The sequence below is a fragment of the Megascapheus bottae genome, chromosome 21 (genome assembly GCF_031878675.1).
Source record: "Megascapheus bottae isolate mThoBot1 chromosome 21, mThoBot2.hap1, whole genome shotgun sequence".
NCBI lineage: Eukaryota > Metazoa > Chordata > Mammalia > Rodentia > Geomyidae > Megascapheus > Megascapheus bottae.
The window spans coordinates 22,553,517-22,581,503 of record NC_143529.1 but is presented as its reverse complement, the minus strand read 5'-3'; the positions used below and the strand labels follow the sequence as shown (position 1 = coordinate 22,581,503).

Here is a 27,987-nt window from a genome sequence, read left to right as displayed (position 1 = left end):
CTTTCTCAGAGCCATAGCACAGCTACTCAATATCAAGAGTCATTAGGCCTTACTGGATGTGGCAAGTAGTCAGCCATGTGAATATCTTCCGTCTTTCTCCTTTTACAGGCACCATAGCAGCCTACCAGGAGCCAGAGGCTAGCCATGTCCTAGGAAGGTGCAAACTTGCTACTTTCTTTGTTTTTCAACTCACTCAAACATGAAAAGTTATTGTGGGCCTTCAAGTGTGGCCCTGGAGGAAAGAGATACAAAAATGTAAAACTCATCCTTGACTTCCAGGGACTTAGAGGATGAATATGTATAGATCCTTATAGTTATATGCTGGATATTCTAACAGGGGTGTAGCACAAATAATGGAGCATCAATCAACTTTAAGATTAATGCACTAAACTCTGCCCAGAGAAATTGGATCAGAGCTCCACACTCACACAAAATGAATCCTATAGTGTATTTTAAATTTGGGGCTGGGAGTTTGGCCTAGTGGTAGAGTACTTGTCTAGCATGCACGGAGACCTGGGTTCCATTGCTCGGTACCACATACATAGAAAAAGCCTGAAGTGGTGCTGTGGCTCAAGTGGTAAGAGAAATCCCAAGGATAGTGTTCAGACCCTGAGTTCAAGCCCCGGGACTGGCAAAAAGACAAATTGTTAAATTTTGACTGTTGAGAGATTTTACATGATGATAACTTATAATAACTTGTGGCTCTAGGAATATTGTCTAGTATATGTGAGGCCCTGGGTTTGGTCACACGCACACACACACACACATACACACACACAAATTTCAGAAGTGGCTCTGTGGGTCAAGTGGTAGAGCACTAGACTGAACTGAAGAACTCAAGGACAGCGTCCAGGTCTTGAGTTCAAGCCCCACAACCGACCAAAAAAAAAAAATCTTCCAGATTCCTTTATCTATAGCTGGTTGGGGGTGGGGTTGTTTGTTTGTTTGTGTGGATCCTTCTAGATCATCCCACTCTCCACACTCTCCACCAGCTTACAGCTAGTGTCCTTTGCCTCACTGATCCTACAGGTATTTGAATATGGAATCCTTGGCTGAACTTTAGAAGAGAAACTAATGGGGTCTGACATCCCCCTTTGAACTGTAGAGGCCTTCCACAGAAATCCTACAACTTGGGTAGTACAAGAAGTAGTGTCTTGGGGCCAGGAGTTTGGCCTAGCGGTTAAAATGCTTGCCTAGCATGCATGAAGACCCGGGTTCGATTCCTCGGTACCACATATAGAAAAAAGCCAGAAGTGGTGCTGAGGCGCAAGTGGTAGAGCTCTAGCCTTGAGAAAGTCCAAGGACAGTGCTCAGGCCCTGAGCTGAAGCCCAGGACTGGCAAAAAAAAGAGAACATATTATCTGTGGAATCTGGTTACTTGAGTCAAAGCCTATGGCCTGGTATGGTGACCTTGTCTGGCTTCCTGAATGGCTCAGATCAATAGACCAACCTCTTATCCATCCACTATGCCACCACCTACCAGACTGTTCACTGCCTCTCTCCTTGCAGGGGGAGCTGCTGAGCCCATGCCGCTGTGATGGCTCTGTGAAGTGCACACACCAGCCCTGCCTCATCAAGTGGATCAGCGAGCGGGGCTGCTGGAGCTGTGAGCTGTGTTACTACAAGTATCATGTCATCGCCATAAGCACAAAGAATCCTCTGCAGGTAACAAGGGTCTGCGTGATGAAGGCCTGGGTGGGACCTGGGCCTTCCATTGCCACGTACTTTGCAATGGAAGAATTATTTCATCTTAGACTCAGGGTAGCTTAGAGCTCAAATATAGCCTGCAGGAAAGAAAGGGTGAGAGATCTTTTTGTTTGTTTGAAGCCTCTGCAAGAAGAGGAAGAGATGAGCAAAGAAAGAGAAATAGATATAGAAGAAAAGAGTATCAGACAATATAGAGAAAATAAGAAAAAGAATAAACGAATTAACAAATGGGGAAAGGAAAAGAAGAAGGAAGGGAAAAGAAAGAGATAAAGAGAAGCCAGGTGAGGTGGCTCATGCCTGTTATCCTAGCTCCTCAGGAGGCTAAGATCTGAGGATCAAAGTTCAAAGCCAGCCCTGGCACTAAAGACCATGAGACTCTTATTTCCAATTAACCACTAGAAAACTGGAAGTGGTGCTGTGGCTCAAAGGGTTAGGGCTCAGGACACCCAGGCCTAGAGTCCAAGCCCCACAACTGACAAATTAAGAAAAGAGATGAAAAGAAAAAAAAAGTGAAGAGAGAGAAGGAAAGAAAGAGAGGAGAAGAAAGGAAAGGAAAAGAGAGTAGAAGAGAGGGGGTGGGGAAAAGAGGAAAGAAGAGAGAGGAGAGAGGAAAGGGGAGCTCAAAGGAAAACCAAGAAAAGCCAAAGAGTGGAAGATTCCCTGAGAAAAGTGGAGGTGAGACAGGGAGGCAGAGAAAAGGTGGGGAGAGGAGGAGCAGAAGAAAGAGAGAGAGCAGAGAATGAAAAACCAACTGAGAGGGAAGAGGGCAGGCAGGGCCAGGGCTGGAGTAGGGCTTGCCAAACACATTTCCACATTTCAGGGCTCCTTTCACTCACTCTCTGCCCCTCTACACACCCAACTTCCCTGGAGAGGTGGCAGATCCTGTGCCTCCCCTGTAAGTCCCTCAAATCAAGCCGCCTTTCCTGTGTGATGCCTGCACACATACAGAACATTTCACTTCTGAAAATATCTCCATATATGCATGATCAATCAATTAACTGCCACATAATCGATTAGCCAGTATGGTGACAGTGGGGATGGAGACTCCAGTTGCCTGGCACAATTTCCCCACTCTTGGAGGGGTGGGGCAGAAAGTCATTCATGCAACCCCTTAGGGCAGGCAGTTTGGTAATAATGATGTGGCAGGGTCTTCACTTGTAGGTGCAGCTAGCATCTATGTTTCCTCTGCAGTTTTTGTGTCCAGTGAGTTTTCTGTGTGGGGATGCCCCCCCCCCCGGCGAAGAGTGTATGTGTCTGGTGTGTGTCTGTGTGTCTGTATGCATGCCGATGTGGGCTAAGGTGTGGGGCATTTCTGGGAGGAGGTACTGAAAGTCCCTGGTACCTCAGCCACCTTAATGGTTAATCACAGCTTGGGCACAAAAGTACCCCTCCTCACTGCGGGTTCCATCTTCAGCCATTTATTTCAAATTCTTGAAGCGTCTTAAAATAGCAGTGTCACGAGACAGCTGATTCCGTGTCTGCTGGGTACCAGCAGAGGTCTGAGCGCATTAACCCTCACTTTCCTTTTCAGCTGGCCAAAGCTTCAAGAAAGATCAGATCACAAACCTACCAGCCAAGTCCAAAGTACCTGGCTCTTGGTTTCACCCGTGACTCATTTAATGAAAGAATAAGCAACAACAAAAACCACTCAGGGATACTATTTTTCCTGGGAGTAAAAAAAAAAAAAGGTTATTCTAATTTTATGAGTCAGAAAAAGTACATATCAATGTTTGGAAATATTGGTCTGTTCATCATATTCTTAAGTCACTATCCTGTCTCCAGTTGTGAGTTTTTAGACTCTAGGGACTCCTCTGATTCTGTGAGTTTTCAAAAATGACATGGTGTATGCTCAGTAAATGTCAGTACACTTTTTTCATATAAAAGTTGTTTGGACTAGCCACACAGTGGCTCACATCTGTAATTCTAACTTAGGCTGGGAAGATTGTGGCTTGAAGCCAGACTGGGCAAAACGTTCATAAGAATCCACCTCAGCAAAAGCAAAACATTACATACACCTGAGCAAAACACAAAACCCTATTATCCCACCTGCACGGAAAATGTAAGTAGGAGAATCACAGTCTAGGCCAGTCCAGACAAAAACGGCAAGAGCCTAAGCCTATTAGGAAAATAATGAAAGCAAGAAGGGTTAGGGACATGGCGCTACTCAATTAAGTCAAGGCTCTGAGTTCAAACTCAAGTGCTATCCAAATAAATAAATATCTAGTTTGAATTAGAGGTGCTATTGTATGGTTGTAGCCTAAATTGTCCTAATTTTGTGTTCTAGTCAAGTGTGAGGCAGCTACCTGCTCAGTCGCACAGGGAAACCTCTGCTTCCACAGCCTGCAGGCCCACCACCAGCAAGTGGAGCAGTGGATAGGGATCTAGGGCCACAGCAGATCTGGGGAGATTCCCTCCAGGTCTCCTGGGCCTCTCATTTCCTGCTCCATACAAAGCTGTGAGCATTTCAGTCACCCAACAAACAAAGCAACATTTCTACCCCCAAACCAATGAGAAATGAATCATAGCCTCGTGAATCTCAGGACTCTATTAGCCGTTTTCTGTCTGGCTGTTTTCTGCTACATATGAACAGCAATGTCAGTATTCCTACCTTTTCTGTGTTTCCCTTTACAGTTTCAGTGAATCACACTCAAGTGAAATCCAAAATATTAAGTGGAAAATTCCAGAAATTAAACAATGCATTGAATGTTGTTCTACGTAGTATATTGAAATCTCATACGTTCCTATTTCATCCTTCATGGAACATGAAATTATCTTTTTGTCCAGTGTATCCATGAGGTTTATGCTATCCACTCATTAGCCATCTCAGTTACCATCCAACTGTCAGGGTATCACAAACTTGACTTACATGTAAGGCTTGGTACTCCCCAAGGTTTCAAAAATCCATTGAGGGGAGTCTTTAAATGTATTCTCTTGGGGCAGACAGGAAGAACATTCTTTTCCATATTGCATCATGTGTCACCTTGTGGTCAGGATCTCCATTTAGGTCCCATGGATAGTTTAAGGTTGGCAGGAAGGGCTTTAGAAATGAGATCCTGAGTGTGTCTTCACATTTGAGATACTTGATGTCAGGAAAAGTAGGAGAAAGGTCTGAACCCTCCTTCCTGACCATGGGGCAAGCCGTGGGGTGGGGAGGAGAGAATTCATTGTATGTAATAGGGCCATCTTCTGGAAAGTTCCATCATTACGTGTAACCCTAATCTGTGGGAACAATGGAAGATGTTCAAGGCCCAATTGCCTGTAATAGGATGCTATCTGTGTAATTAAATGTCAAGGCCAATGTCCTACATCCAGACTGAAAAGTGACTACTGTTCCTTGGAGCCAGAATTTCTGCTTCCCTCCAGGCCATTGATGGCAGTGAGGGATTCCTGTTGACAGGAGAAAGACATGTGTCTCTCCCTTGCAAACAGGCTTCAATGCTTTATGGGAATGTTCCCTAAAGAGCATTATGCAAATCACCATCCACCCAATCAGGAGAAGTTCTACCTACTGCCTTCCCAAACCAAATCAGTTCCCCACCTAAAACTATTCAAAACATTGATCAAGCTGTCTTTATTCATACACTGCTTTGTTGAATGACAACTCCTTTGTAAAACTACTTAAAGATAATTTAAAAAAATATATATATATATATATATTGCCAGTCCTGGGCTTGAGCTCAGGGGCTGAGCACTGTCCTTGGACTTTCTCAAAGCTAGAGCTCTACTACTTGAGCCTCAGCACCACTTCTGGCTTTTTTTCTATGTATGTGGTACCAAGGAATCAAACCCAGTCTTCGTGCATACTAGGCGAGCACTCTACCACTAGGCCACACTCCTAGCCCCTAAAAAATATTTTTTTTAAAAAACAAAAGCTAGGGCCAGGAGTGTGGCCTACTGGTAGAGTGCTTGTCTAGCATACACAAAGACCTGGGTTTGATTCCTCAGTACCACATACACAAAAAAAGCTGGAAGTGGCACTGTGGCTCAAGTGGTAGAGCACTAGCTTTGAGAAAGCCCAAGCACAGTATCCAGGCCCCAAGTTGAGGTAGAGGCTGAGGCAGAAGAAGAAGAAGAAGAAGAAGAAGAAGAAGAAGAAGAAGAAGAAGAAGAAGAAGAAGAAGAAGAAGAAGAAGAGGAGGAGGAGGAGGAGGAGGAGGAGGAGGAGGAGGAGGAGGAGGAGGAGGAGGAGGAGGAGGAGGAGGAGAGGAAGAAGGAGAGGAAGAGGAAGAAGGAGAGGAAGAAGGAGAGGAAGAGGAAGAGGAAAAAGAAGAGGAAGACCACGACAATGACGACTACCACCACCAAAAATGCTATCATGTTTATTCTCAGGGCAAATCCAAATATGGTTGACAAATCTGTGTCCTTTACCCTTCTCACTGTTCCTGTTGTCCTATCCTACACTTTTTCTCCACTCCACCAATTCTGAGTTGTTTTCTTTTTTAGGTGTTTATTCTCATCATGTTTTCTTCTGACACCTTTATACATGTACTTGCCTCTAGCTGGGGTACTCTCTTCTTTTCTCTTCTCTTCTCTATTCCTGGTAATCTCTTACTTAGCTCAAGTGTTACTTCCTGTGTGATGTCTATGATCCTACCCACAGGCTCTCACAGTCCCTTTCTCAACTCTGATGGATTACAATTGTAAATCCCCAGGGTTGGCTTCTCTGTAGGCTGTCAGTTGCAGCTGTCTGGATTGACCAGTGCTTTATCTCTAGGATCTAGCATAGCAGCAAATATTCAGTACATCTGTAAGAGTGAGCTGCATGAATAAATTCTGCACTAAAATCCAACTCCTGGCTTTTTAAGGTCATTGTTACTTAGAACATCCATTGAATCATAAAATTCCAGAGCTGAAACTCACTCACACTCCAGCCTCACCCTGTCCATCCATCAAAGCTGCTATAAGTACAATGCTTGTTTTGTAAAAGAGAAAAAAAGGAAAAATCAAGGTTAATATACATTTCATAAATTAGAAACTGTTTTTCTTATCTCTCCTACATCCTGCGTCCTCTCCTGGTCTGTTGACTTGGTAATTGCTAGCATATACATTAAATGTCATGCAAGGTAGTGTTATGGTAGAAACAAAATAGACCTGTGCCCTCTCAGTACCTATTAGTAAGAAAATGGACCATGTTGCTCAGCAAAGAATATTCTGGGGATCTGCAATGCTACCTACACTAGCTCTTTGTTTTCTTTTTTCCTTTCTCTTTCTGTTTGTATCATAATCAAGTGAAAAAAAAAGTTTCCTCAGCTATGCCTGCTCTAGGACAGGCATACTCCTTACAATGAGTTCCAATCATTCTATGTGATATAGCTTTCCTCTGCATCAAAAATACAATGTAGGTCAGGGAGTGTGGTCTAGTGCTAGAGTACTTGTCTAGCCTTCATGAAGTCCTGGGTTGGATTCCTTGGTACCACATACATAGAAAAAGCTGGAAGTGGTGCTGTGGCTCAAGTGGCAGAGCACCAACCTTGAGAAAGCCCAAGGACAGTGTCCAAGCCCTAAGTTCAAGCCCCAGGACTAGAAAAAACAAGATTACAATGTAAAACTGCAATCATATGCATTATACTACCAGTTGGGAAGCCCTGGTTTGATTCCTACCTCAGAGAAGTGAGCTGTTGGAATGGAAGAAGGAAGAGGGTGGAAATGGGGTGAGGGCAACTGAAGCAATAGCTAATCTGTCACTCTTTCCTCCCCAGTGGCAGGCCATCTCTCTGACAGTTATTGAGAAGGTTCAGATCGCAGCTGCCATCTTGGGTTCTCTCTTCCTTATTGCCAGTATTTCTTGGCTCATCTGGTCGACCTTCAGTCCCTCAGCAAAGTGGCAGCGCCAAGACCTCCTCTTCCAGATCTGCTACGGGATGTATGGCTTCATGGACGTGGTATGCATAGGTGGGTCCAAAAACTTGTCCCCATGGGAAGTTGGAAACAACATGCTGGAGATTCCCCAGAATCCCTCCCGCTGGGATGCCAAAGCAGAAATGACACCGAATTTAAGACCTGTGAATCCTGGAGGTAGCACAGCTTAGATTGCTTAGATATATATATATATATATATATATATATATATATATATATATATGAGAGTTGGGTAATGAGAAGGAGGAAGGGCAAAGATGAACAATTAGAATCATTCCCAAGAAAATCTGCTTTGCCCAGCGGAAGACAAGGATAAGAAGGCTTTAACTATACGGAAATCTGAGAAAGGGTAGTTGAGGAAGGTCCAGGTCAGCCAACCTGTAAAAAGGGATGTTTACATGGTTAACACCATTTTCTTTCCAACACAGTACCAACAAGCAGCCATATTTGTTTCTTCATTTTCCCATTGAATAAGCCGATTCCAATGCAATTGGATTCCAATGCAATATTTCTGTAGTCTAGTAGTTTCAAAACCATGTGTAGGACTTCAGCTCCACACTCAACTCTAAGAGCCAGTCTTAGGAATAAGAAATAGAATGCCATACAGAAAGACTACAGATATGCTTTATCATGAGTTTTTTTTTGTTTTGTTTTGTTAAAACCTTATTCTGCATAAGATTTTGTTGAAAAGGATCAGTATTTTAAGAAAAAGTTGAAACCCATTACTTTGGTTCTCCATTTCTTCTCTCATCCCACCCCCCAAATTTATGGTCCTCTTCTTCCACTATGGTTGGTAGAGGGCTGGATTATTTGTGTTTCAATAGGTCATTGTGGCTGTTAATTCCAAATATTCGGTCTACACAGTGGTCTAGGTGGCACCGTTGTTTCTCTGAGTGAAATGAAGCATGCTTGAGCATTGGTCACACATCCTTACCGGGAGCTCATAGGGTATCCCCTAGGCCACAGTACTGGGATCGCTAAAATAACACAGCTGTCTCTTCTGGACGAGAGTATGTGTGTTACATTAAATATGCTGTATTGCTCTGTTTGGCAAGAAAATGTTCATTAGCTACGATTTGGCTTGGATAATATTGTTGTGAATCTCTTTGGGGTCCTTTAATATTAGAAATGAGAAAGACCTGGAGACTTGCATGCTGTTGGCGACAGCCAGAGACAGATGATGTTAGAACTTGTAAATCTATCCCAATCATCCCTCTGCCTCTCTATGCTAACTAAATCAGTGCATCAACCCCAATTTTGAGAGCCTTTTAATTATGGCATCTAGGCAATGAGAGAAATAGCTCAAGTGTGGAGGATTGGAAGAGAGAGGACCGTGAATAGGGAGGAATTTGACATTGATGCATTCTAATCTACCTTCCCCTCCCAACAAACTCTCTTCCTATCCCTGCAGAGGCCTGAGTTACTGATGCCAAAAGCCAGGTGTGTCTCCATATGGAGGAAAGCAGCAGCTCTGGCATGGAAGGAGGAACAGTGGAGGGCCTTCCAGCTGTCCTTTACTGTCCTTCAGGCAGGTGGTAGATCAGTCTTGAGGTAGACTTTTATGAGACTTTCCCTTCAGGTGTTATATCAGTTAGTGCCAGTGACTCACACCTGTAATCCTAACTACTGGAGAAGCTGAGATCTGAGGATCACATTTCGAAATCAGCCGAGGCAGAAAATCCATAAGACTCTTACCTCCAATAAATTACTCACACAAAGCCAGAAGTGGCACTGTGGCTCAAATGGTAGAGCACTTGCCTTAAGCACAAGAGATAGGCCCTGAGTTCAAGCCCCCAAACTGGCAAAAGCCAACCAAACAACCAAACACAAACAAATCATAGTCCCTTACAATAAGTATCTTTTCCCCATTTATGGATCTGTGATATAGCTGAGGCTGTGCTGGGCTCAGTGAAACTGGGGGATTAGCTTGTGGCTGTGCAATGTCCTCTCACGCTGGTACCCACACTAAAGGAGCAAGGATTACTGGACTACACTCTTCTATTAGTTGAGAAGTGTTCTCCTCCTCTTTGCGGAGCATGGGCAAGAGAGAGGGTTATAAATACCATTTATTGTGGACAGCTCCACAAATTTGAAGACTGAATTGAAAGAGAAGAAAGTATGGCAGTCAGTATTACCCACTTGCATTGCAGCTGAGAGAAGCGGGGCTCAGCAAGTGGAAGGAAGCTGTTCAAGGTTCTTGGCTGAATTTAGAAAAGTGAGGTTTCCTGACTCACAGTCCAGTGCTCTTCCCATTCAGAGAGCAGGAACCCCATGACATCACATGTAGGAAATTCTTAGTTCGCCCAGAGTCCTCTGTGTGTTCATGGACCCATTAGTTGTGGGAAAGCTCATGAGCAGGCTATTTCTCCATGGCTCTGAGCCACCTAGCACTATAGCTTTGACTCTCATGGATCTCTGATATCTTTAGAACCTTGTGTCTCTCTCTGAGCCAGGATCTGTGCCATTCTTGTCCCTGTGTTGCTTTTTATGGCTCTGTTCCCTCTGCTTGTCTTCTCCCTGGCCCACTTCTAGTTGTAATTCCTTGTCTTCTTATGTACATGTGGCAGTTGGTCCTTTAATATCTGAAAGAAGCAGAATTTGTTGGATGCTAAGTTTTCATTTTTTTCTTTCCTGCTTTTAGGAAAACAGAATATCCTAGGGTACAAAGCCCCACTATAATCCATCTATCTAACCTTTAAAGAGTTTCAGCTGCTGTATCATTTTATTGGTTATAACAGGAGCTAATTCTATTTCAGAATATATCCCTGAGGACAAAGATTATTCTTCCCACTTTTCATATCCTGAAACTCTGTACCTGAAGGATTTGTCTTAGACTGACTCAGGCAGCATATCAGGACTCCCAGAAAAGTGTTTGCCTAAGAGAGGCTGTCTGCAGGAGAAAATCCTGGGAGACAAAATGAAACAGGAGTCTAGAGGAAGAAGCAGGAGGTAACTGGCAGCAGTAGGAATTCACAAAACAGATTCTTGGGGTGATTTTGATGATAATAATTCTAATGATAATTAGTAGTAATGGATGGTAGTGTGAAGGGTAAAAATCAAGTACATGCAATGTTCTGGAAAAATACATCAATGTCCATGTGAGTATAAAAATAAATGCTTTTGTAGTAGAGTGCTTGCCTAGCATGCACAAAGACCTGGGTTCGATTCCTCGGTACCACATACATAGAAAAAAGCTAGAAGTAGTGCTGAGGCTCAAGTGGTAGAGCTCCAGCCTTGAGAATGTCCAAGGACAGTGCTCAGGCCCTGAGCTCAAGCTCAGGACTGGCAAAAAGAAATAAATAAATGCTTTTTAGGCTTTCTAAAGGGAGAACCAACTAGAGGCTCTATTGTCCACTAGAAATATCTATTTTTAAGCTCAACATAATAGGGATTACCAGAAAATACAGTTGGCACCAGAGTCATTGACAAAAGGGGAGGATGGCAAGTTGGGCTTATTCCTCGTACAGTCCATTTCTTAATTCAGGGCTCAGATATATCTTTAATATATATCAGATATGTATCCTTGACTAAGAGGAAAATTAGATCTATAAAGTATGTGCTGGTTTAACCTGGGCAAAATATCTATGACTTCCCCAGTAATGTTGGTTGAAAAAAATATATATATATATTGAGCGACAGAATCCATATTACTAGAACTAAGCTAAGCAGTTTAGCACCTGGCCCCCAACATTATCGTAAGGAAAAAGGAAACTGCCTCTAGCCCTATGTTCACATAAAAGGCATTGTAAGAGAAGAGAAATAAAACCTGCTGCTGCTGTGAGTCTCTGGACTTTTTTAGAGCTCAAGAACAATTTATCCTTTCCCTAAGACTTCCAAATGGCCACAGATAGTAAAGAATATAAGTGAATATAAAATGGATAATGTTGATGAATATATGCATACCCTCTTGAAATGGTATGCCAAAGCAGAGTTCCTGGAAGTGTGAGAGACTCAGAAAAACTCCCCCAAATCCAAGAGGATGAGAATCTGGAACGTAGTGTGCTTGCTGCTCATGAAAGCATGCCAGTCCCATTCATGGCTATATCCACCCAGCCAGGCTTGAGGGACATCAGTGGTCAATGAGAAGCTTCCAGGAAAAATGACTGTCTCAGAGAATCGTCTTTAGTGCTTATCAGAGGATTTTGTCTGTAATGGATGCCCAGAAGTTCTCCCTGTTTGATGCAGCATGCTCTAGAGTGAAACTCAATAGCTCTGAACCTGATTATGTCCTACGGTTATACACTTAGTGACAAAAGCTGCTCCTACATCTGGCTCAGTGTTAATCCCCCAGAATAAAAAAATGCTACTGTGAAAGCTAGACAGAAGTCGTCAAGAAGTCGTCGTTCAGAAGTACTGAACATTACAAGGAACTGAAAAGAATATAACAGTAAGTACTGTAATCTGTCTTTCATAAGATGAGAAAAGGTTAAGAAATTATGTTCCAAGCTGGTTGCCAATGGTTCATGCCTGAATTCCTAGCTACTTAGGAAGCTGAGATCTGAGGATCACAGTTTGAAGCCAGCTGAGGCAGTAAAGTCTGTGAGACTCTTATCTCCAATAAACTACTCAGAAAAGGCTGGAAATGAGGCTGTGACTCAAGTAGTAGAGCACTGGCTTTGAGCACACATAGGCTCGAGGATAGTAGTCAAATTATGTGTTCAAGCCCCAAACCTGGCAGAAGAAGAAGAAGAAGAAGGAGAAGGAGAAGGAGAAGGAGAAGGAGGAGAAGGAGAAGGAGAAGAAGAAGAAGAAGAAGAAGAAGAAGAAGAAGAAGAAGAAGAAGAAGAAGAAGAAGGAGAAGGAGAAGGAGAAGGAGAAGGAGAAGGAGAAGGAGAAGGAGAAGGAGAAGGAGAAGAAGAAGAAGAAGAAGAAGAAGAAGAAGAAGAAGAGGAAGAGGAAGAAGAGGAGGAGGAGGAGGAGGAGGAGGAGGAGGAGGAGGAGAAAGAAAGAAAGAAAGAAAGAAAGGAAAGAAAGAAAGAAAGAAAGAAAGAAAGAAAGAAAGAAAGAAAGAAAAAAGAAATTGTGTTCCAGGCCATGTAACTAAGCAAGCAGTGGAGTTTAGGATGGAAACAAGAAACTTTGGCTCCACTTCCAACATACCTATTTAATCTTGGATGGCTCGGTGCAATTATACCTACATTTTAGGGGCTCCCTTAACTCAGGCAATGTTGCAGCACAGGCAGTATTGTAACACAGCAGAACTTGGGGGAGAAAGCAGCTAGACATAACCACTGATTGCAGAGAATACCAGTGAACCCCATTTGTTCTTGTCTTGTGTTAAGGATTTTGGAGGTTAGCTCATCTCCTATATGATCACGCCTCCTATTTGATCATTGTTGTTTTAATACCAACTGAGGAGAGGCTTGAGCAATTGAGGTGAAGTTTGGGTACTTATCTCCCTAGGAGAGACACTTGTGAAATGCATTTGGGGTAGGAGAACCTAAGTCCATTGATTAACATGAACTTGGGGAATATATTCATTCATTCCTTAACAAATATTTATTGCCGGGTGCCGGTAGCTCATGTCTATAATCTTACCTACTCAGGAGGCTGAGATCTGAAGACTGTGGTTTTAAGCCAGCTTGGGCAGAAAAGTTCCTGTGAGATGCTTATGTCCAATTAACCACTCAAAAAACAGAAGTGGCACTGTGGCTCAAAGTGGTAGACAGCTATCCTTGAGCACAAAGAGGCGTAGGCACTCGGGCCCTCAGTTCAAGCCCCACAACTGGCAAAAAATATATATATTTATTGAGTAGGCGCTGGATATACACACTCAAAGAAGTGAGTCACCTTCTCATGAGGATGTTTGATTTCATGGGGTAGGTGGGAGAGTTCATCACTGATTCTAGGCTAAGAAGCTCTGGAACTGAGTCCTGGATGGAGAGGAGAAAGCACAGGGCAGGGCAGGGAGGAGTGGGGAGAACAGCCTGAGTTAGAGGGGTTGGGGTTAGAACCATTCACTCAGGAGCATTTATTGCTTGCCTTGTTTTGTTCCTCAAACCGGGAGACATTAACAGAGATGAATAAGACATTACCCTCAAAACTCAGTCTACAAATGCATCACCACATAATAGGGGTCAATACAAGGCAGACAGGAAGGTAGAGGAGAGAAGAGAGCTAGCTTCAAAAGATAAATGAGGGTTTTCCAAAAGAGGGTTTAGAAGACTGTTCCAGGCAGAGGGACTTCTCTATGGAGACACAAAGATGGAACAAACAGGGCATGCATAGAAGGGGAAGGTTCAGTGCAAAGAGTCAGGGTTGGGGGTTGGCAATGAACAATGAGGGAGGGAAGCTTGGCAGAAGCCAGATCCTACAGGATCATGAATCATGTGTTAAGAATTCAGGTTCTACTTTGCCAAGGATGAGGAAACACTGGTAAAATTTTACAGAGGAAAGACTTTGGATCCAATGGGTGTCTTATACCTAAAATGTAGGCCATAGGGAAACATGGGGCAAAGTTGGGCAGAGTTGGGCAGATTAGAGGCAGGAGGAATCTGTTGAGAAATGCTCAGAATCACCCGAGCAGGAAGTAAAGAGATGTGCCACAGTGACAGTGGGGACAAAAATGCAGAGATGACCTTGGAACACATGGGATGTGGGCTTGATAGAATTGTCCAGATTTTTCTACCAGAGTGGGAGCCCCAGGGCCCTGAGTTCAGTGGGGACTGAGCACCACAGCTGATCACAAGAATGCTGTGGGCAGTGATAAAACAAAGGAGTCCCATGAGGTATATCTCTGGCAAACAAACAGAAGGACCATCTTAAGCCTAAATTCCAGACAGAGAGGCAAGAGCCAATTCCCAAGCTAAGAGTTTGCAACCAAGGACTTTAGGACTGCAGAGAGTAGCAGGCAATCCATGAAAAGTCTCTTTGTCAGAGAAGGGAGAAGGATTTTTATAATGCCTAGGTGATGCCCTCCTGTGATGTCGAAGGTATCAGGTGAGTTCTGACACCTGTCAATGATTGGTGGGAAATAGGAGGGATGGGATTCTCTAGTGCATGCCAAGTTTCTGCCCACAGTTGGATAAAGCTTGATGCAGATTTACAGATAAACAGTAAGAGGTAGATGAGGCTGTGGCTTTCTAAGGAGCTAACATAGGACTGTTCAGAAATGAGATGGTTAAGGTCTGGAAGGACATTAAGCACTTAAAAGATAGATGAACAGCTAGGCACTGTTGGCTCATACTTGCAACCATAGCTATTCATGAGGCTGAGATTTGAGGATCATGGTTCAAAGCCAGCCTGGGCAGGAAAGTTCATGAGACTCTTGTCTCTAGGAAACTACTCAGAAAAAGACGGAATTGTTGCTGTGGCTCAAGTGGTACAGCACTAGGCTTGAGCAAAAGAAACCCTGAGTTCAAGAACCAACTACAAAGGAAAGAAAGAAAGAAAGAAAGAAAGAAAGAAAGAAAGAAAGAAAGAAAGAAAGCTGGGCACGGTGGTTCAGCCTATAATCCTAGCTACTCAGCAGGCTGAAATCTGCAGATCATGGTTCCAAGACAGCTGGGACATGAAAAATCTGTGAGACACTTATCTCTAATTAACCACCAGAACACCAGAAGTAGCGCTGTGGCTCAAGAGGAATAGCACTAGCCTTTAGCTAAAGAGCTCAGGGACAGTGCCCAGACCCAGAGTTCAAGCCCCATGACTGGGGAAAAAAAAAAGACGGATGAAGATAGAAAATGAGAAAAATAAGAGAGAATACACCTCTAAACCAGAGTGGAAGAAGTGATGCTAGAGTATTCTAGAGCCCATAGCCATATGTTACTCAGTTTCCTTCTCTTTCAAGATCCAGGAAAGGGGTAATAACAGAATCCTAAAAGGGTTGGTGAGTTAACTGAGGTGGCACATGTACAGTAAACAGGTATCCATGTAGGGTAGCCTTGCTCAAGGACCATTTCTCTTGTATTAAGGCTGAGCAAAGAGTGTCAACATTACTGCAATCCTATTACAGTTACAGCACAGAGGTGGCCAGAGCCCAACTCCACACCTCACAAAATTAAGAATCTTCTCTTATCTGGAGCAGCACCTTTTCTTGAACATTCTTCGAGACTCACCAAGAAGATCTGATTACATTTAACAGTCTCATTCCACTTGCCTCCTCTTCTGTCATCTGTAATGACAGTTTGCTGTGGCCAAGGGACTGACAAGGTCTCCCTGTAAACAAATGGGATATTTCCTGCTCCAATGGGTCAAATTATTAAGACTTAACAAGAATAAATTAGTTAGTGATTCTGCTACCTAAAAGTGTTCCCCTCCCCCTATTTCATGCACCTTTTAGGTGGACTTTGGCCACCTATAAAAAGTAGGACCTCAGCTTCATCATGTTTTTCTCCTATTTGACATAGAGTCAGTATTACTACCAAAACTTTACAACAGTGGAATATGGTAGTTCTCAAAAATATGGAATCTCCTGCATATCACCTTTATACTAAAAAATTAAAATGAAGTTCAATTTGTTTTTATAAACCTAAAATAAACATAGAATCATCTTTTGATAAAAAGTTTCTTCTCTGTCCCTTGAGATGCTTTCCAGTGATGTAGAGGTGCCTGGTCCTTTCTCTCAATGATAAAGAGATTAAGTGGATACATAGGCAGGGGATAGAAGCAGAACTGCAAAGCATTTTTTGAAGTTTAATTTGAATTTAAATTAATTTTTTTAAATACATGTATTCCACAAAGGTTCTTCCTTCTCTCCTTCTTGCTACCAATGGCCCCTGTTCAGCCTGATGATTCTTTTTTTTTTTTTTTTTGCTGGTCCTGGGGCTTGAACTCAGGGCCCTAGAACTGTCCTTGGGTTTTCTCAAGGCTAGAGCTCTACCACTTGAGGCCCAGCACCACTTCTACCTTTTTCTGTGTATGTGGTATTGACGAATAGAACCTGGGTCTTCATGTGTGCTAGGTGAACACTCTACCAGTAGGCCAAACTCCCAACCTCAGCCTGATGATTCTCTGATTAGGAAATGTTGTAAGTATGGCAGAGGTAGATTGGTACACTGGAAAAGAACAGGAAGACCAGATTAGCCATTTAGGACCTCTGTGACCATCATCAAATTATTTTGCTCTCTCTACATGTGGTTTCTTCATCTAGAAAATAGAAGACTTGACCCGCTCACTCCCAGGGTTATTCCAAGTCTGGTATGTTAGGAACTGGAAGTTCTGAGATGATGGTGGGGCTCACTGATGATGAGGATTGTAGCTGTCCCCAATAATGTCAGGTTCAGCCAGGCCAAAAAACTGGTAGAAGCATTAACATATGAATGGACAAGAGGATACATGGTCTGTTATCTACCCATGGCATGTTCTAAACTGCTAACCCATATTCCACCTCCTCTGGCTTCCTATGCATGACCATCTCTCTCCACATTGAGCTGGATCTTTGATTTAGAAGCTGATTTGCTTCCAGAGTACTGTCTACTTCAAAGAAGACTTGAAAGGAGGACTTCACTTGTTCCTCAGAAGCTCAAAATACATGAGGAACTGTTCTCGACCTAGCTGGTCGGGTAGTGATATAGCCCTACTCTGATAAATAAGGTAAATGCTTAAGCAAGTTCACACATTTTAAAGAATGTATGAAACAGGCCATCAAGCCATAAACTGTTCTTAAGTCCTTTCCATTGCTAATGGTCTTTTTGTTAGGGTAACTTCAGAAGATTATATATGATAAATTCCCAGTCAATAGTTGAACCCAGTTGAAATTCTTGAGCAGTACAAGATTCTCCTCCGCAGTGATTCAGCTCTTTCCAGCTAGTAAAAAAATGTTAACACGAATAAGTCAATAGATATCTACATCTATAGATAATCCTGGGCACTGTCCCTGAGCTTCTTCTGCTTAAGGCTAGCACTCTGCCACTTGAGCCACAGTGCCACTTTCAGCCTTTTCTGGGTAGTTTATTAGAGAAAAGAGTGTCACAGACTTTCCTGTTCCAGTGGTTTTAAACCATGATCCGCAGATCTCAAGTCTCCTCAGTAACTAGGATTATAGGCATGAGCCAACAGCACCTGGCTGTAAATATATTATTATTATTATTATTATAATTATTTGCAGAAGACTTGCCATTTCCTGAGATAGGTAATTTTCTAACATTCTTTTTACACAGTGCCCTCTCTTCTTTTGCTCTCCCTGTTACTTGCCCACAGAAATACCTATATCTTAAACCTTGGTTTAACTCATGTTCACATTCACTACTAGTTACCTGGCCCATCTGGGTACAAAAGACTGGAAAACAGTATTCCTTCACAACAGCAACTCTATAATTAAGGAAACACAGGACAGATTTTTGGTGAACCATCTCTGAACAGTCCATGGAGAAATTTCTGAAAATGTGCTGAGAGGATAGTCTCAGAGGATAAAGTACCCTACTTCTCAAGGCTAATCTTTTGAAATCCCAAAAGTTTTGATGTGTGAACTTAAAAGAATAACTCTTTATGACTTTATAATAATGTATATGAAGTACAGCATAGGTATACCGCAGAAGTATGAAGATGTCTCCCAGGAGAACATGAGAGAGGTGGTGGTATTTCCAATCTGGAATCTCACAGTCTTAAAAAAAATAGCTGGTTAAATTTACATGTTCATTATTTATGTCACATTAAATCAGGTGATATTTATGTAAAAATAATGGGACAGTAACTAATAATTATTATTCATTATGTTCCACATACTGTGAAAAGTGCCCTATGTGTCTTATATAACTCGTGTGCAGTTGCTAGTACAATGCCCATTTTCCTGATGAGAAAGCCAAGATTGAGAAGTGAGTCATTCAAGGTCTTCCAACCAGAACCCAACTTCATCCAGCTTCAAAGCCTATGTTATAAGCATTTTTCTAAAACACTGGGGCACTATATATGCATACATACATACACACATACATACATACATACCTTAGGAATTCAAATGGAAATTGCATAAATACATATGCAGTTAAATTTTATCTTCTCAGCCAGGAATCAATAGCTCACGCCTATCATCCTAGATACTCAGGAGATCTGAGGATTGTAATTCAATGCCAGCCTGGGCAGGAAAGTTTGAGACCCTCTTATTTCCAATTAACTACAGAAAAGCCAGAAATCACACTGTAGCTCAAAGCAACCGATCACTAGCCTTGAGCACAAAAACTCAGGAAAAATGCCCAGGTCCTGAGTTAAAGCCCCAGCACTAGCACACAAAAAAAATTTATTTTCATATATTTATTCACTGTTCAAGGGTGCCAATGATCTTGTGTGCCCATGAACTCACGTGGAGGAGGAAGCAGTCTCCTCATGGCACTATTCTGTTTCAGATAAACCAACCTAGGGCTGTGAAACACTTCATGAGAACATTTTGTGTCATTGTCCAACACATTCTTCCCCCATAAAATAGAGATCCTATGTCTTACCTCACTGGATTTCTGTGAAAAATAGCTTATTTGGCAAAGCCCTTTGAGAGTGACAGAACACAGCAAGCATTCATAAATGCTGAGTATTGTCATCTCATCTCCATCAGGACTTGCATCATTCCCTTCTAACCCCTGACAACACCTGATGTGGCTGAGGGATGCCCAATTTCTTGGCATTCTGCTCAGAGACTGAGAGCTGCACACCTCACAAAGAAACCTTCACAGAAAAAAATGCTCAGTGTCTTGCCATATGACTTCACAAATACACTTTCAGAAGTGGACCCTCAAAACTTTCTCCCTTTTATTAGCCCTGTTGACCTCAGCTCACTTCATTTCAAAGCATTTCAGGCTCTCTCTGGCTTCTTAGGAAAGGGCCTGTTCCAGGTCAGTGGAAGTCAGGTGACTTGAAATACTCTGTACAGCTTGACTAAGGTTCAGCTAATGTGGCAAGGTCCTGACAGGAAAAAAAGCTCTGAAGAAAGAGTCCAAGGGGACCCATTGCCCCAAGGCCCAGAGCATCGAAAGAACAGAAACAGAAGGGAGATTAGCTTTGAATTCATCTTCAAATACTTTTGCCATTTTTTTTCTTTGAGTCTGTATTGCTAGATGCATTTGAGTCAAGCTCAGCCTGCCCAAGTAGGGTTCCTGGATCTGTCTCACCCTGCCATACCACGAGAAGCCTCATGTACTTCTGGAAAATACAAGGCAGGCAGAGGCCAATCTGGTGTCTCCCATAAGCAGTTCTTTGAACCCACCACAAATAACTGGTTGTGTTTCTGTCCCATACTTTCCTAAATGTGTTCTTTAGTGCAGGTTCCAAATAGAGTTGGGCCTTTAGTTGGAGGTGGGGGACTGGCAGCTGTGTGAGTGTTTAGTCATGATGGAATACTATGGAACAACCACTCCCCACCTTCTAGGTGTCTGACAGTAGAGAAATCTGCAAGGGACTGGGTGGCCCTTAATGGATAGTCAGTACTGAAAACTTTGGTGGTGGGAGGGGAGGTCCTAAAGGCAGAGCATGTCCCACTTCTGTGGAATCACTTGGCATCTAGAGTAATTTCCAGTTCTGGCTGATTTTTTGTTTATAAATAATCACTCAATCTGAGAATTGGGAAGGAGAGCAATTCCATGGAATAGAAGGGCTGGTGCTAGTAGTGAGAAATAAAGAAAGCGGAAGAGATGTGTGTCTTCTGTGATCTCGCCTATAACACTCAGTAAATGTGACCTGACTGTAAAATGTGTTCCAGACACAACATGCAGGACTCATCAGCTCATCTGATTATACAATGACTCTATGAGGAAAGAGATAGTGGCTCTAGCTGGCTCATGGGAAATAGGTCCAGAAATGAGCAGGTCGCTCATCAAAAGTCCACAGGATAAGTGGCAGATAGTCTAATGTTCAGTACATACTCATGGGCCCCAAAGACCTCATGGGGCCCCAAGATCTTTGGGTCTAGGAGAGGAAGTTCACTTCTACTGTTGCTCTATATTTTTAGTGTCTGTGACATTTGTAATGAGATTATTTTTTAGATGTGTAGCGTGTGTGTGCCCAGTGCTGGGGCATAAACTCAGGTCTGGGCACTCTCACTTAGCTTTTTTTTTTGCTCAAGGCTGGCACTCTACCACTTGAGCATCCTCTACTTCTGTATGTTTTATGTGTGTGGTTAAACTAGAGATATGAGTCTCTTAGATTTGTCTGCCTGAACTGGTTTTCTGATCCTCCGATCTCAGCCCCCTAAGTAGCTAGGATAACAGGCATGAGCCACCAATTTACAACTCTTTTTCAAAAATATTTTTATTGGTATTATTAAGGTGTTCTGCAGAGGGTATACCATGTCATAAGTCAGGTAATGAGTACACGTCTTTTCTGAACAATGTCAGCTCTTTCAAAAATAAAAATAAAAATGCAGCAGAAGGCAGCAGGAAGGACTGAGATATAGGTAGTGCCATTCAAGTGTAGCCCAACCAGAGGCAGCGTCAACATCACTAGCGCCCCCTTAGAAACTCAGGCCTCACACAGACCTACTGAGTCAGGCTTGATCAGACTCTCCAGGGGTGGGGCTAGGAACCAGTTTTTTGAAGAATGCTCTGAATATTCAACTGCAGGCTGAAATTCAAACTGCACTGATCATGACCTTTACATCAGGACACTAGCCAGAGGTGTGGGCTGTTGCAAGGGATATTGGCATAGCTGAGGACATGTGAAGGTTCTCTATAGGCGTCTCAATTCGTGTTGGCCTGTTCTTCCACACATAGTGAGAGCTAGCATTCTGCCCCATCCCTGATATTCATAGAAGGCAATAGTACACTTACTTTCAGGAAAGAGATTCAATTGTCTCACTGTTGTGGATATAGCAAGAGTTGATGGCTAAAATACAGCAGAGATGTTGTGTGTGTGAGGGACAGGGGTCCCTGTGGTGTCGAGACTGAAGCAGCTGTGCAGGCAGGCAGAAACACACACTCACAATACCCACTTTCTCCTCATCCTTCTGGGTTAAGCAACAGGTCATTACAGCTGAAGGTGGGATAGGGGAGGCTATATGATGACAAAAGAAATGACTGACAACCTGTTGGGCCTATAACTAGGTGAGTAAAGCCATCTCCAAAAGGTGAAGAGATGTTAGAAAGATGAATTTGGGAGAACTGAATTTCTCACAAATATAGCCCAGGTGGGTGCATTGTATGTAGGTTGATGCTAGATAAATGTTACATAAAAAATCTCACAAAGGACTCCGTCAGAATTTACTAGGTTTGACTTTACCATGAATCTTATTTTCCCATTTTCTTCTATATCTCGATTCCCTCCATTAGTAACCATTTCTAAATTCCGCTTCTCTTCCATTCGCTGTCATTTCCCATCCCTTATCTTTCTTGACCACCTTTCAACCTTAGCCACATCACCTGCCCCATCCGATCAACCCCACACCCTCTTCCTCATTAAAAAGAAAATTGTTCCATACAATGAATCAATAAGTAACTTTTAGACCGAGAATCAGAGGAAAAGCCCAAGGCAGGGGTATGGAGGGGGCTTGCAAATGAGGTAGTTTGTGTTTTTCCAACTTTTGCCAAATAACTGTTATCTAGAAAAACAGGTGCACCTTCCTCCCCTTTGGCCACCCATCCATTAAAATGGTTTAATTACTTCCTGACACTAGAAAGTTAGGTAATTTAAAGACAGCATTCAAACCAAACTTTAAGCCACCCTCTTCAATCAGAGTGAAATTGTCTGCTGAAGAAGCTAATTAAGAATGTAGTACAGTGGCTCTCACTGGAAAGAGATTGGAGCTGCAAAAAAAAAACAAACCCCACAGGCCTAGACTCCTCTTCTTCCTTCCTCCAGGCTTTAGCACACTCCTGGTGCTGTGTAGCAGCTGAGCCTCAGCCAGACCCATCCCTGTTCACCAGAGGCTAGAGTCTGGAGAAGACACTACAATAGCTTGCAAATTGTCTTGTGGGATAAATAGACAGATGAACTGTTTCAGTGATTCGTTAATATATATTCAAGGATTGACAGAAATAACAGGAGGTGGCACATTTGGTAGAGGTTGTGAATGAGAAAGAAATTTCCTTGTCCAGAAGCTATCAGACTAGGTCAGGAACCCATGGATGGTTCCAGAGACTTATTTATCCTTCCAGTAAGGACAACTTGGATGTCCAGTCATCCTTACCCCAAAGAGATGGCTGCCTTCATCAGATCCCTCAAGAGGCCAGGAACCACAGAAGCTCTCTCTCAAACTCTTGATGATCTGTAGAAGATCTAAAGGTCTATAATTTGGGCACCTGTGGGGATAGTGGAAGGAAAAGTGGCAGTGGGTGCCTGCCTTTGTCTTCTGTGTTAGAACAGAGAGAACTCTGAGGTGTTCCCATCCAGTCACTTTGCCTTACAGTAAGGAGTGGGGTGACTCATGGCCCTGTGAGCCAGCTCCTTGCCTAGATTTCCATAGCTACAGGATAAATCGCATGCTGGCTCAAACCCTCAAGTCATCTCCTTTACCCTCACAAGACTGGCCTCTCACCACCTCGCTCTATGGACAATCATCCTTTTCTGTTTCTCTTTCCACCACGCCCTCTACACCCCACGGTTTGACATGATTCCCATCTTCTCTGTGTGTCTTTCTTCTTCATTTGATGAAAACATAGCTGTCTTCTGAGAACACTGTTCCCTCATGGCTGTCTCCAGTGTTGGTTGTTCTTTCTCTCCCACTCCCTCACATGCACACTATATTCTAAGGGACTTGGAGGTGAGGTTTATGGGCTTCTTGCTCCTGGTATTACTTGCATACCACCTCTCCAACTTCATCTTGCAAGAACCCATCCTTTGAAGTGAGTACATGTCCTCTTTCATTGCCTTCTCTCTCCCATGATGCTATTGGGTACTGACAGCCTTGTCAGTTTTCAGAGTCCTTTCTGCTGATGGCTCATACAAACCCTCCCACCCCCACCACTCCTGTCCTCAGCCATCTGTATAGATCAATGTTCCAGATTCTAGAGGCTATTTTGAAATATATGGGGTTCATGTTTGTTTTTTAACGTAGTTGTACCCTGGCACTAACATAGAAATTTACATTATTTTGTTACAGATGATTTCCCTTTTAACTTTATGTTATCTGTTAAAGCATGCTATTGATTACAAAGACACCATAGTAGCTTACAATACTTTATGAAATTCATTTCAGGACAGGAAAGGGACATTGAAATAAATGTATTATTAACATTTTGGCAAGGAGTATTTTGTGCGACAGCATCAAGGACGACTGATGTGGAGAGCCCACCTATCCCCTTGGCTTCTCTATTGCTGCAAAGACTTTCTTTCCACCAGCCCACCTCATTTCCTAATGATCTAGTTACACCAATATCCACCATGACCAGAGTCATGCCACTTCCAAAATATGGACTTACAATGTCCAGTCCTCAGACCATTATCTCCTGATTTTTATAGTTTAGTAATTCCTGTAGTTCTCCAGTCTCATGAAGATCACCTGGCGTTGACTCAGTCACTCTCTTGTTCTAGTATTTCTGTACCTTAATTGCTTCAGTTCCTTCCTCTTCAGTCTAGATTCCATGATCCAATGTGATAACCACTCTCTTGCAAACCATATAAAATTATCATGTCTGGTTGCTCAGAACAATCTTTTTATCCCACATATGCACTTGAACAAGCAGTTGAAGATGTGGCTAGAAATCAGCGACTATATTCACTTAAAATTTATGGCTGCAGCCAGACACCTGTGGTTCCTAGCTACTCAGGATCCTCAGGATCTGAGGATCGGAGGTTCAAAGCCAGCCCGGGCATGAAAGTCCATGAGACTCTTATCTTCAATTAACCACAAGAAAACCAGAAGTGGTGCTATGACTTAATATGGTAGAGCACTAGCCTTGAGCTAAAGAGCTGAGTGACAGTTTCCAGGCCCAGAGTTCAAGCTCCACAATTAACAAAAAGAATTATGGCTGCATATCTGCAATGGGCACTGGACTATCAGATAATTCTGCCTCATTTCCTTCACATGCTTGTTTCTTGATTATGCATCTCTCCCCCTTGAATGTAAACTCTGAGGTGAGACTGTCTCAGTCACTGAAGGATTTCCAGTATTCGGTTCACAGTAAACACACAATTGATATTTATTTGTCTAGTTGCCTAGTATGTCTTGTTTCTACTCTACTACTGCCTCTGGCCAATATAACTGCATGAATGTTCTCTCTCCCAGGGGAGTCTGTATTTCAGTTGCACTAGCTATTTGTGCAGAAAGCAAATTGGTAGAATTTCTGACATCATTCAGCTGGTCTGGAATGACCATGGGGTTTCTTTCAGGTTTCTTTTAAAAGCACACAATTCATTCAATATCTGCTAAGTACTAGATGCCACGGATATGTAATACAGAAAGGAGAAGATATTTATACTATGTTCAACAGAAAAATTTGGACTGTGTCAAGGCAAGAACGTAGGTAGGATGGAGTAAAAGAGACAGGCATTATATATAGGTGCCCAACTCTTTCCTCTTCTAACTTGTTAAGCTTAGAAATCTAGAGATGTCTGAGAATCATATGGCTCAGAGTTGGAAAGTAGACTCAAAAAATGCAAATCAAATAGCAAAATCCTGCTTTCCCAATGCCTCTGTCTGTTTGCAGCTAGTGTGCCTTTCTTCTGGTAATGGACCTGCCTTCTTCCGCTTAGCTTTTGTGTTTGTCCTCTCTCTTCTGCTGCAGGCCTCATCATCCACGAGGGACCCTCAGTGTATCGCATCTTTAAACGATGGCAGGCTGTCAACCAGCAGTGGAAAGTACTGAACTATGACAAGGCAAAAGACCTGGAGGACCAAAAGTCAGGAGGCAGGACAAACCTTCGGACCTCCTCATCTACCCAGGCCAATATCCCCGCCTCAGAGGAGGAGGCATCCAGCACCCCCGCCCCACAGGAGGGCCCTGCCCAGGCTGCAGGACCTGTGTCCCATCACCACTGTGCTTACACCATTCTGCACATCCTGAGTCACTTGAGACCTCACGAACAGCGGACCCCCCAGGGTGGCAGCCGAGAGCTTGTCATGAGAGTCACGACAGTGTGAAAGGAGGCCTGGGAGGAAGGCCAGGACCATGCACAGCACAGGAGAGAGGATGGGCTAGGAGGTTTCCAGGAAGCAGAGTTGGGGAGGCCAAGGCAGACAGTGAACAGAGAGTGGGGGGCCTTTAGAGAGCTGAGAGCAAGGTGGAACTGGATGAAGGCTGCCACCGGAAGCACTTTCCTGATTTCTGATTAGTCAGTTCCATTTTCCAATGGCAACAGCAAGAAAATGAAGAAAAAAAACCCTCAGCAACCATAGGTAGTACAGATGGAACATACCCTGACAAAATGACCACCCAGATCCTGTCATAGCAAAATACCCAGAGAAGGGTGAGAGGGCAAAACCTATGTGGTGACGGTACCTGTGCATGCACAGGCCACAGAGAGAAGAGGCGAAAGCTATTGCCACCCAAGTGAAGAGCATTTGTTAGCCTGTTCATTTCCATGTTGAGTTATTTTCGTTTCTCCCTTGGTGATATTTCTGAGAAGTTGGGGGAAGGGCTGGTAGAGGTTGAGATCTCTGTCCTTAAGGGACTCAAATGGCTTTAGGGACCCTGGCGTGGGTGGTGTTAGGAGATGTTGATGTGAGCAGCCAGAGGGAGGGGTGTGAACTCTCCCATAAGAAACTGTCCAACTGAGCTCCCAGGTTCCAATGAGCTTTTCAAAGAGGGTTGAAATTTGGAGATGGGTGTCTTTCTGTGACCTTGTTAACTTTATTTTATGGTGATTTAACTGAAAGATGTTTACACACACACACACACACTGTTCAGATTTCTTATGGGTATCTCAAGCACAGTTCTCTGCCAGGGCTTCAATACAGGAATAACTTTCCAAACTACCCAGCCCTACATATTTCCATGGCCCATGTACAGGACCAGGCCACCCTGTGCAAGGCCCTTCCATTCTGGTCTCCCAGAACAGCTGTTGTGGTTGTACTGTGGCAGGAAGTTGGCTGATGTACCCCAAGGAGCAGATCAGAGACCAGTCTAAGTATTTATTTCTTTGCTGCTTGGGACCTTCCTAAGAGGCAGTATGGGTCATGCTCAAAGCTGTGTGCTTCCTGGTCCCTCCTGTGTAGCCAGGCAGGGGGGAGATATCTTTGGAGCCCACCTGTTCAATGGCCAGGGAAGGCCACAGAGTGGTCACCTTCTTTCTTCTTTCTTTCATTGCACAATGGCCATGTCCTCCTTGGGTATTAAAAGGACACTGTCAAGTACTTTTTTAAACTAGTTTTTAGGGTGTTTTTTTTAAAACTCTTGTTGTTTGTAATATTCTCTTAAAAGCTTGAAAATAAAATTTCTTTCCCTACCACTAGTGTTCCTTTCCCTTTCAGCTTTTTCTTTCCTTTCCTGTTATGAAACAGAACCTATTTTTTTTCTCTGTTCTGTCAACTCCATCCCTAGAGCCTCCTCCAAGTAAGAACCTGAGAGTGTTTCCATTTCTCCTTTGAGAGACAGATGAGGCAGGAAAGATAGGTAAGTTTATGTCAGTGAACATGTGTACATGATGCTTGTGTGTATATGTGGTAGGTAGCGTGCGCGCGCGCGCGTGTGTGTGTGTGTGTGTAAACCTCCAGTGAAACACAACAACTCCTAGAAGATGGCTTCCTAGAAGATGGATTTCTTTTTTTTTAATTCCAAGGTTAGGTTTATAAAGGTTTTTTTTTATTATTTTTTATGTATAGAGGGGTTACAATTACATTCTCCAGGTAGTAGGTGCATTACTTCTCACACATTGGTACGCCTTCTCATGTGATGGATTTCTTTAAGTATAAATAGGAACAACTCCAGACTTTCCCAAAGATCTAACCCAGGAAACCAAGAAGCCAAGGAGGCACTAATTAGAAGGAAGTTTGGGGAGCCCCACCCCCTCAGGTCATCTCAAAGAAGCTGACAGAACCACAAGCAAGGTGAGGGACTGCCTCCCACAACTGTTTCTCACAACAGGGTTAGACAGATCGTAGACAGTTGACAAGAACTTTTTTTACTTCACCTTGATCTGGCCTTCCTTGGGGTAGGAGGATGGTCAGGACATATCACCAGCAGGATGTACACAGACTTAAGAAAGTTCCTTCTTGAGGAAGAGTAAAATTCAGAGGGATAGAAAAGACATCACCATTCAGAGACCAGAAGATACACAGAAAAAAACAAATGAAAACCAACATTCTATACACAAACCATACTGAGTTGTAGATTGATTTCTCAGTGTAGCCTAGGGATAAACCATTCAGTTTCATGGAATATTTATATTTTAAAAAAAACCTATGGTATGTTATGTAGATCATCTAATTTCAAGAAAGTAGTGAAATGAAACAAAATACATGTATTATCAGAACTATAGTGGCTGACATGCTATTTTCTTTGATGATACACAAGATTCTTTAGAATCCTGTGGTGGTCTCAGGTCATTGTTCTGAATATGTTGTACTAAAGAAGAGAAAATTAATTGAGAAATTGTCATAAAACTGCTACAGTTTGTTGGATACTT

General features: G+C 43.0%; 1 protein-coding gene across 1 annotated transcript in view; it reads left to right on the top strand.

The window, feature by feature from the left end:
- Positions 1 to 26,836, top strand: part of Marchf4 (membrane associated ring-CH-type finger 4) — a 95,995-nt gene extending 69,159 nt beyond the window's left edge. Inside the window, exons 2-4 of the mRNA XM_090354382.1 lie at positions 1,510 to 1,665; positions 7,407 to 7,599; positions 25,149 to 26,836. Of these exons, the coding sequence (XP_090210508.1) occupies positions 1,510 to 1,665; positions 7,407 to 7,599; positions 25,149 to 25,504 (705 nt within the window). The 3' untranslated portion in view covers positions 25,505 to 26,836. The remainder of the gene's footprint in view (positions 1 to 1,509; positions 1,666 to 7,406; positions 7,600 to 25,148) is intronic.
- The last annotated feature ends 1,151 nt before the right edge of the window (positions 26,837 to 27,987 follow it).